Source organism: Oncorhynchus clarkii, chromosome 22, assembly GCF_045791955.1.
Source record: "Oncorhynchus clarkii lewisi isolate Uvic-CL-2024 chromosome 22, UVic_Ocla_1.0, whole genome shotgun sequence".
Taxonomy (NCBI): domain Eukaryota; kingdom Metazoa; phylum Chordata; class Actinopteri; order Salmoniformes; family Salmonidae; genus Oncorhynchus; species Oncorhynchus clarkii.
Window position 1 is genome coordinate 25,780,374 of NC_092168.1, and position 9,979 is coordinate 25,790,352.

At 45.6% G+C, this 9,979-nt stretch overlaps 1 protein-coding gene across 1 annotated transcript; it reads left to right on the forward strand.

Annotated features, from left to right (window-relative positions):
* Window positions 1-1,189: 1,189 nt before the first annotated feature.
* Window positions 1,190-9,611, forward strand: LOC139380104 (cilia and flagella associated protein 91). The gene is made up of 17 exons (XM_071122561.1): window positions 1,190-1,375; window positions 1,487-1,563; window positions 1,928-2,085; window positions 3,412-3,495; window positions 3,893-3,949; window positions 4,047-4,231; window positions 4,421-4,598; window positions 4,743-4,900; window positions 6,084-6,266; window positions 6,482-6,615; window positions 6,696-6,809; window positions 6,932-7,003; window positions 7,123-7,269; window positions 7,359-7,580; window positions 7,671-7,819; window positions 9,062-9,153; window positions 9,367-9,611. The coding sequence occupies exons 1-17, from the start codon at window positions 1,288-1,290 to the stop codon at window positions 9,609-9,611; spliced, it is 2,343 nt and encodes a 780-aa protein (XP_070978662.1). The 5' UTR covers window positions 1,190-1,287.
* The last annotated feature ends 368 nt before the right edge of the window (window positions 9,612-9,979 follow it).

The following is a 9,979-nucleotide window of genomic DNA, read 5'->3' on the forward strand; positions in this document are numbered from 1 at the left end:
GCTTGGCAGTTTCCTGTCAGTTAGGCAGAGTCACAGTCCATTCCCAGAACTGACACAGTGCCTTGAGTGGAGTCTGCCATGACAATCACAAAAGCCATAGTGACAATACAACTGCATGGACATGGGGAGAGTCCCCAAGGAGCTAACATATACGGTGGACTGAAATCAGCTATCACAAGCACCTATAACGTCTGAAAAATAAAATAAGACGCAGCAAACTGTCAAAACGATGACTTCCGACCGCGGCCTTGTGGACAGGCTATGCAAATTCTACCCTGATGTCCCTGCTTGCGATCACCACTATGTGTTGTCATTTACAGTAATTGCATAGCGTTTGTTGGTAAAGTGTTAGTGGAAAAATGTGTGTCGGCTTGTATTACTATCCTCGTACCAGAAATTCCCAAAAGTCCCCACAAGGACAGTAAAACATAGAAAATGTTCCATCGTGGGGACATTTCCCACTCCCCCACAAACTGTTTTAAGCTTAGGGGTTAGGTTTAGGCCTAGGGTTAGAATTAGGGGAAGAGTTGTAAGTAGAAATCAATGTTAGGTCCCCAGAAGGATAGTAGAACATATGGTGTGTCTGTGTCTTTGTTCGGGTGGGTGAGTAGGTGGTTGTGTGTGTTGTTCTTTTCAAACACATGAGCCACAAAGGCCATATGTGGTGTTGCAGAGATGCATAAACCCTAATTAGTCATGTTTTCCATTTGGTTGCCACTCCGCCTCCTTTTTCTTTGCACTGACAGCTTTTCTTTCCTGATTACTTTAGCCAAACTGTGGGAAAGACAAAGGCATCATGACCCAAATACAACAGTCCAGAACTATTTCTTTATGGAAAGGAAAATATCAAGATGGGTTGTTTTCATTTGTTTCTTTTGGTAATGATATAAATGTCTTCAAGTATGGTTTTCTTCTATCATGTAGGCTTCTTCTGACATCAGATGTAAAGGAATAAACGTTTGAAGAGAAGCCTATTCAATAATATAATATAATTTAAAAAATATATACAATTCCGCCGCATCTGATTTTAAATGAATGATGATTAACCAAGAGTGATGAAATGGTGGCTAAAACACAAGCCTGCAATTATGTGTAATACTGCCCCCAAGCTGGCAAAAATTATTAGCGTCTCGAGGAAGGGCTGTTTACAATCTCCATGGTTACGATGTGGCCCAGCTCTTGAAGTTTGACAGCTGCCTACAGTAGCTAGCTACCTTGCATGATAGCTTTCTATCTATCCTCTTACTATTTCTTTTTTAGATGAATTGGTTTTAAACCGGTGCAAAAATGAGTATATCAGTAACTCGAACATTTCATAAGCAAAATGAAACCAACAAAGGTTTTACACAAGAGCGGGTACACGACTATCTATATGGTGAGTTAGCTAACGTTAACGTTAGCTAGGTAAGTTAGCTTGTTTGCAATAATTATCTAGACAGTTTGCAAGCGAACATGAACTGTTTTTGTTGTGGATGTTGCATTACAGACCCCGTATATACTGTGTCCGGGGAAATGGACCATGCAAGGGCCAGCTTCAAGGCACATGCATCCGTGGACCGGGTGGTAAGTTAATCAACGTTAGCTAGCTAGCATAGCAACCTCGACCTAAACACTTACTTTCAAATGACCTTTCATATGATTACAGATTCACAATCAATGCTTATCGCTGTCTTCATTCGTCAGTAATGTCACATGTGTCCATGACTCTAATGCAATACCTAGGACTTTTCCAGACCACCCTTACCCATGACAGTTTTTCATATCATGCATAACTGCAAGGATTTATTTTGAGAAGAAATTCAATTCACACTTGGTGAAATAATGTTAATATTATTAACCCAATAATTTGACAATAATTTAACCCAAATACGGCCACTGTAACAGCCCTAACCCTGTGAAAGACCTCTCTCCATGTCCCCCTGCTCAGAGGAAGGTTCCAGAGTATGGGTCCATGTTCAGTCACCTACCTCACCACCCTCGATACGTCTTGCGTCTGGACACCACTGACCCTGTGCCCACTTTTATTGACCGCCGCTGGCGAGGGTACACAGAGCAGCGCAGAGAGGCAGTTCAGCAGCTGGCAAGGTAACACACACACAGACACACACGTGCTATCCCTACAGAGGAGAAATCTTTGGATACTGAAGTAGATAGATTCAAGTTACATTTGTATATATAGTTTATGAATTTATGTGGACACCCCTTCATATTAGTGGATTTGGCTATTTCAGCCACACCTGTTGCTGACAGGTGTATAAAATTGAACACACAGCCATGCAATCTCCATAGACAAACACTGGCAGTAGAATAGCCTTACTGAAGAGCTCAGTGACTTTTAACGTGGCACCGTCATAGGATGCCACCTTTCCAAAAAGTATCTTCGTGAAATTTCTGCCCTGCTAGAGCTGCCCTGGCCAACTGTAAGTGTTGTTATTGTGAATTGTAAACTTGTAGGAACAACAACAGCTCAGCCACGAAGTGGTAGGTCACACAAACTCACAGGACGGGACGGCCGAGTGCTGAAGCGCGTAGCGCGTAAAAATCGCCTCGGCTGCAACACTCACTACCGAGTTCCAAACTGCCTCAGGAAGCAACGTCAGCACAATAACTTTTAATCGGGAGCTTCATGAAATAGGTTTCCATGGCCGAGCAGCCGCACACAAGCCTGAGCTCACCAGGAGTGGTGTAAATCTTGCTGCCATTGGACTATGGAGCAGTAGAAACTCATTCTCTGGAGTGATGAATCACGCTTCACCATCTGGCAGTCCAACAGACGAATCTGGGTTTGGCGGATGCCAGGAGAGCGCTACCTGCCCCAATGCATAGTGGCAACTGTAAAGTTTGGTGGATGACTAATAATGATTGTGGGCTGTTTTTTATGGTTTGGGCTAGGCCCCTTAGTTACAGTGAAGGGAAACCTTAACACTGCAGCATACAATGACATTCTAGACAATTCTGTGCTTCCAACCTTGTGGCAACAGTTTGGGGAAGGCCCTTTCCTGTTTCAGCATGACAATGCCCCCATACAAAAAGCGTGGTCCATACAGAAAAGGTTTGTCGAGATCGGTGTGGAAGAACTTGACTGGCCTGCACAGAGCTCTGACCTCAACCCCATCGAACACCTTTGGGATGAATTGGAATGCTGACTGCGAGCCAGGCCTAATCGCCCAACATCAGTACCCAACCTCACTAATGCTCTTGTGGCTGAATGAAAGCAAGTCACTGCAGCAATGTTCCAACAACTGTTATAGCAGCAAAGAAGGGATCAACTTCATATTAATGCCCATGATTTTTGAATGAGATGTTTAAGAGCAGGTGTCCACATACTTTTGGTAATGTACTGTATTTCATATACTTGATTTACTTGATTATTAAGGCCCATGTTTGTCTTGTTGTTTTTTTCTTTGTTAGGGTCGTTCCTGGTGCTCTGTTTCAGGTCAGAGGGTGCAAAGACAGCAGTGTTTCAGGCATTGATCGTTGGAAGTTTTTCAAGTGGTGAGAGAGAGCACATACCCGTAATGCGGCAGCAGGACATTGTGGGATCAAGGGTTAAAGAATGAATGGTGTCAGAGAGGACACCAGGGCCTGAAGGAAGACTCAGGCATCAAGTCATGACAGCATCAGAGGTCATTTGTATCATGAGAGTCAAATCACACAACTGTCATTATCCTCACTGTAGCACCAGCGGCATGGTCACTGGATAGAATGTCAGCAGACCAGCAGATCTTTCTCTGTAAAAAATAGAACCAATTAAAACCAGAATTATGATTTTTGTATCAGTTCAGATGGATTTGACTCTGTTTGAGTGTGTAGTGTTGAAGCCTTATCCCATATTAAAGTAAAACATTGATTGTTTCTGATGATGTTTTTTGTATTCCTTTCCCTCCCTCAGCCCCCTGATCCCCTTTGCACAGCAGGTTCCCCCCGATGTGGTCTTTGCATTGCCCAAGTAAGTCATGCTGCCAAAGTCCCCTGAAAAATGCTGTAAACATATTGGGAACCCCTCTCTTCTCTATCACTCTCTCTCCCTTCCTCCCTCCACTCAGAGCTAACCCATACTCTACAGTGGAGGGGGGTAGTGAGCAGCTGCCCACTCCATTCCAGCGCACCATGGGAGTGCAGACTGACTACAGGGACAGTGAGGCCCAGACGGACCCCTACACCCCCGAATACGTGGTACGGCCCGGGACGGCCCACCCAGAGCTGTTGACACTGGCCACACTGACATGGGGTACATACGAGCTTCAGAGACCCTACCGCTTCACCTCCTGTTGCACCTCCACAATACTTATACTGCAGGACAGGCCATTATGACCCATCCTCACACATGTTCCAACACTACACAACTCACCCCAGCCTCATCACCTTGACTCCTCTGACCCGATCTCTCTACCTCTACCCCCCCCCCCCCACCCCCCAGGTCGTGGTCTTCCGGCGGGTCTGGCGGAGGTGGAGATGATTGAGCGAACCAGGGTGAAGCGGGCGTGGGAGGCCACCCTGCCCCCCATGGACGACCTGAGTCAACTGGACAAGAGGAAGAGGATGATGGATGAGATGGAGAGGAAGGAGTGGGCCTTCAGGGAGGACGAGATCCAGAAGTGAGGGAACAAGAGAATAAAGGAAGGAATGCACCACACAAGCAGCTTCACCATCTTTTTAAAATTCCTTCCCTCCTGCCCTTGTCCACCCATCCCTGCTCTCCCTCCCCTTGCCCCACTGTCATTCTCCCCCCTCTACCCCAGGCTGCAGGAGGCTCGCCTGGCCTTGCTGATGGGTCTACTGAGGCAGAGGGAGGAGGTTCAGCAAGAGGCCACGGTGGACAGGCTGGACCTCAAGTACTCCCAGCACCAGAGAGACGAGAAGAGCAAGCTGAGCAAGATACGCAATGACTACATCATCTGTAAATCAATGGGTGTTTCTCAATATGCATTCTACTGTGCTCCACACTCTCGTGCTCCTAGTGCATTCTCCGACGACTTTCTTTTGAGTACGTTCTTGTGAGGATGAGAGTGTGGAGAATGTATAAAATATTACATTTGAGGAGCACACGCACTCCCCCTACTGTATTAACTCACGCTGCACCTCCCCATTCACTGAACCTTCTTCCAGCCACGACAATGGCAACAATAGACAAAACAAGATATACACAAAGCAAACGTTTTACTTCATAATTATCAGCTAGATATGTACATTGTAATAATCTAGCTAGCCAGCTAGTTAAACAGGCAAAAATAACCTAAAACTAATGTTATGTGGTTAGCTACCAATTCTTCGTGGCTAGATAGCTATCCAGTTAACCCTATTGACTTAATATGGACTTGGGACTTACTCATTCACTTAACCGTCTTCCAGCTAGGACAATGGCAATGGAGACAAAACAAGATATACTCAAAGAGTAGAGCCAGTTAGCCTTATTGACTTACTTGCGATCTACAGTACGTAGGCAGGTAAATATGCCAAAATTAATACAGCATGCATTTATTAACATATCAAGATAACATATTGTAGTCAGGCAACATATGAGATGTGAATAGGCAACATTTCATTCTGAAGTTGAAGTGTATTTTCTCTCGCTTCAGCTCAAATAATGGCTACCAGTGATTTCAATACATTTTGCGTAATTTTTTACGTGGTTGTGTCATATTTCTTTGTATACTTTCCTTTGACTCCTGCATCGTTGCATGCTTAAAAATATGTACAAATGGAGTACGCATTCGACAAGTGCCCTCCCTGCTCAGTTTAGCATACTTTGATTTGGACTCATACTCCAACCCTACCTTGGTCCAATTTGTGTGCCCGGATGACGGTAGAATGCATTTTGAGGAACACCCAATGTCTTGACTTTTGTCTAAGGCAATGATGCATAGAAATTCTGCGTATTTACATTTTGCATTTCATAAATCACTGTGATAAGTGTTGATAAGTGTTCAAAGCCTCTAACCTTCCCTTTAACTTTGATTTAATACGATGAGAACAGTAGGGCTTAAAGATTAACTCTCTCTATCGTTCTCCTTCTATTCCACTCTTTCTCCCTCTCTCCTTCCCCCTTTCTCTCTTTTCCCTCCCTCTCTCTCCTCTCCCAGCAATGAGGAAGCTGACAGCGAAAAGAAAAAATGTGGAGGGAAAGCTAAAACGCCGTGACATCATCAAGGACTACTCCAACTACTCATCTCAGACGTACGCCCCTGTGTCCCGCATCGGCCTGTTCCCTGACCGCCACTCCCAACGCAACATGGTCAAGAGCCGCTACCTTGATACCTATGAAGGTTTGAGTGTGCTGATCTAGGATCAGTTTGATATTTCAAGATCATTATGAATAAGATTACATGGACATGGGGACCTGATCTTAGGTCAGCACTCCTACTCTGAGAAAAATTAATACAGGCCCTGAATCTCAAAGTGATGGTGTTTTAATAATGCTAGATCATCAAAATTGCTAAGGTAGAGGGTAGTGAGCTCTCTTCCTATCTGTCAATCACAGGTCTGCTGGAGCTGGAGGCGGGACTTCCGGTCTCAGTGACAGAGCCATGTATCAAAGCCCCCGTACCCAAAATCAGCAAGGGCTTCGTTAAACGCTCTGCACGCAGAGAGATGGAGCTCATGAAGACACACCAGGTCACACACACACACACACACACACACACACACACACACTCAAAATATGTATAACACTCTTTTTGTCCCTCCATCTGCAGGCTCTGAAGGAGGAGAAGACTCGTGTGGAGCAGAAGAAGACCCTGCGCTTCCTCTTTAAGACAGAGAAATCTGTTCCTCGACCACAGACCCCCGTGGTGGACGAGCCCCCTGAGGTACAGTACAGTCTGTCTCAACACACTGTCTGGAGATGTACACTATCCCCCCTCACTCACTATGTGGTCTGTAGCACATCTCTTCATTCTCTCTTCACCCTGTCATTCCGGTGTTTTTCCAGGGGGACGAGGAGAGAGAGTTGGCTGTCATCTACTTGCAGAAGCTGCTGAGGGGAAGAAGCATTCAGAACCAGGTGTGTTTTTATGAAGAGAATGATAAGCTCTATGATAAACCAACGTTTCTCTGTGTGTGTCTGATGTTATGGGATACCATCTCTGTGCGCTGCTGTCTATCTGTACGTGTGTGTGTCAGATGTTTGAGGGGAAGGAGAAGCGTCTAGAGCTGATCCAGGAGCTGAGAACCACTCATGCCCTGCAGAGAGAGGAGCAGGAGCTGCAGAGAGCAGACACACAGCTCACGCTGGCTCTGCAGAGACAGAGAGAGCAACACACACACAAGGTGAGAGAGAAAACACACACAAAACACACAGACAGGTACAGACACCTCTTTCCTCCCCCATCCCTCACTCTCCCATCTTCCTGTCCCAGGCATCCTTGGTGGAGGGGTACCAGGCAGCTGTGGCAGGGGCGGAGCTTGTAGACATGCTCGACTTCCTATCGAAGGAGCTGATTCGCCTACAGGAGGAACGCAGGATCCATGCCTTCACCTTATTGGCCGAGAGAGACAGGCGCCTCCGAGAGGCCGAGGAGAGTGGGCGGAGACAGATGGAAGAGAGGAGACGTAGAGAGGAGGATGAGATCTTCAAACAGGTGTTTGTGTGTGTGTGTGCGTGCGTGCGTCTGCCTGCATGCGCATGCCTGTGTGTGTGTCGTGTGTGTAATGCCTGTACTGTCCTGTAGGTGATGAGGGTTCATCAGGAGACAGTAGATCTGTACCTGGAGGACATCATCCTGGGGACTCTGGACCAGACAGCAGACCAACAGGCCAGACAGGAGATACGCAGAGTGGCAGAGGAGGTCAACAACATCGCCTACGCCATGGAGGAGACGTACGACACACACACACACACACCAGGGTTTCCGTTAGCCGGTAATAGCTGGCTTTTGGCCTATAAAAACATAGAAAAGCTGATAACTAAAATTGGCGCTAGCCAATTGTCCAGAAGAATAATCAAAAATACCATTGTGATATAATGCTTTTTAGTCTATTCATTGATGGAAATACCAGTCAATGTAAATACATTTGACTGGTCATACTTATCGGTCTATAGGTCAATTTGCATAATTTAGTGGAATTAAATTGGTGTGTGTAGGCTACAGTATATTTGTTGTGTATCTTATTTATCACACGAATACAGCGTACAGATACAGAGCCTTTGAGCGGAAAATCTGTCAGACAGCGCGAGAGCTGCTGTGTCAGCATCTCAAATGGCAACGGAAGGCAAGCTTCATCAGTTCGTGACACACCACCTTGCAGTCAGCTATGCATTTTGGAAACGTACTTAATTGTTTGAAACCTGAACATTTTAATACATATTATGAAGCATGTCTTACCTTGCTTCAAAGTAGCCTGTTAGATCTCCTCTCATTCTACATTTCTAACGGATATTTTCATCTCTGTCACATGAAACAACTCGCATGTGCGGTGCTCTTTAGACAACAGTGTTTTCTAGCTAATTGCATTATGGAATGAACTGGATGCATGTAGAGTACTGCCTTGTGCGCATCGCTTATGATGTGAAGAAATAATACTTTATCAACATTTTAAGCAAAACATTCTGATCTGTTGCGTTAGGCTCATTGCTTTTTATTGTCCCATAGTCTGTTTGAATAGGCTATTTCTTTCTCGACAAGCTGACCAATAGAATATGTAAACCTTTCTCCTCTGGGGATAGTAGATTGACAGGCTGGTGATGTTGCTGTTGGTTACTGGTCTTGTTTTCTGAGGAAAAGTAAATGTGGACAGTTATTCTTACGTCTTCAAAGTGCACATCTGAATTCAGTAAGAAGGACAGCATATCGTTGCATCCTCGACTTGCATGTTCTGTTAATATGAATTACTATAATCTAAATGTGATTTCTGTCATTCTGAGCGCTGTGGGTGGACACCCTAATCAGGTTATGCACCCACTGCATATGGGTCCGGCGGATTTCTCAAATGTCCGGCGCCACATTATCCTATCTGAAACCCTGACACACACGCCATCTAGCATCCATACACACTGTATCTCTGTATCTTTGTATTGCACATTGTAAAAGCTGTCCCCTTGTGTGTGTGTGTGTGTGTGTAGTCGGAGCAGCCTGCAGTCAGAGGAGATCGTAGCAGAGCTGGTCTACAGCTTCCTGATCCCTGAGGTACAGAAGATCAACGTCAGAGACAGAGGTAGGCCGTTTATTCCCAAAGTACCCAGTACCATCACATGCTGATAAAACATGATAGCGTGGTAACACAATAATAATTACATAATAATACTTTAGTCTCTTCTGTCTTTCTCTCTCTCTCTTCATCCACCTTTCTCTCTCTCTCTCCTTTTTCCCATCTCTTCCTCTCTCTCTCCCTCCCCTCTCCCTCTCTCCCTCCCCTTCCTTCCTCCAGTGCGTCAGAGCCAGCGCAGGCACCTCCAGGCGGCTCACCAGATCATCCACGGGGGTGAAGAGAGCTCAGTGGCCCCTCCTCCTGGCTCCCCTGGAGCCCAGCGCCCCCCCTCGCCCTCGGACAGGGCCTCCAGCCAGCTCCTGGAGGAGATGCTAACCCATGTCGAGCAGAAGCTGGAGGGAGCAGGCAGGGGAGAGGAGGAGTGCAGGGAGGTGGGAGAGGCAGAGCAGAAAAGAACCAGCTGAGAATAGATTCATTTCTCGACAGTAGAGAAAACACTTAGTGTTTCTTCAAGCAATGCATCTCCAAAGAGTTCAGTGTCATGCTTTTGCTCAAATAAAACTGAGATTTTATTGAATTATCATTGTGTTTGGCTTGTTCTTACATGCTGTGCTTGATAAAGTGAGTTGATAAGAATTTTGAAAAAGCTGAGTCTAAGATATTTTTTCATGGGTCATTGGTTCAGAAGTTGACTAGATCAAATAAATGTATTGTATGGGTCATGTTACTAAAGGCTCTTACTACAGGCTACTGTCTACAAAACATGTCGTCCCATGAGCAGTGTGGGGAGGCTGTGGTTGTCACTAGTTACCACAGCCACAAAGTCATAAAC

Excerpts from the sequence above, each read along its gene's own strand:
- LOC139380104 (XM_071122561.1), top strand. The coding sequence starts at position 1,288 with ATGAGTATATCAGTAACTCGAACATTTCATAAGCAAAATGAAACCAAC. Across the intron at positions 1,564-1,927 it reads ATGCATCCGTGGACCGGGTG|AGGAAGGTTCCAGAGTATGG; the intron begins GTAAGTTAATCA and ends CCCCCTGCTCAG. Across the intron at positions 9,154-9,366 it reads GATCAACGTCAGAGACAGAG|TGCGTCAGAGCCAGCGCAGG; the intron begins GTAGGCCGTTTA and ends TCCTTCCTCCAG.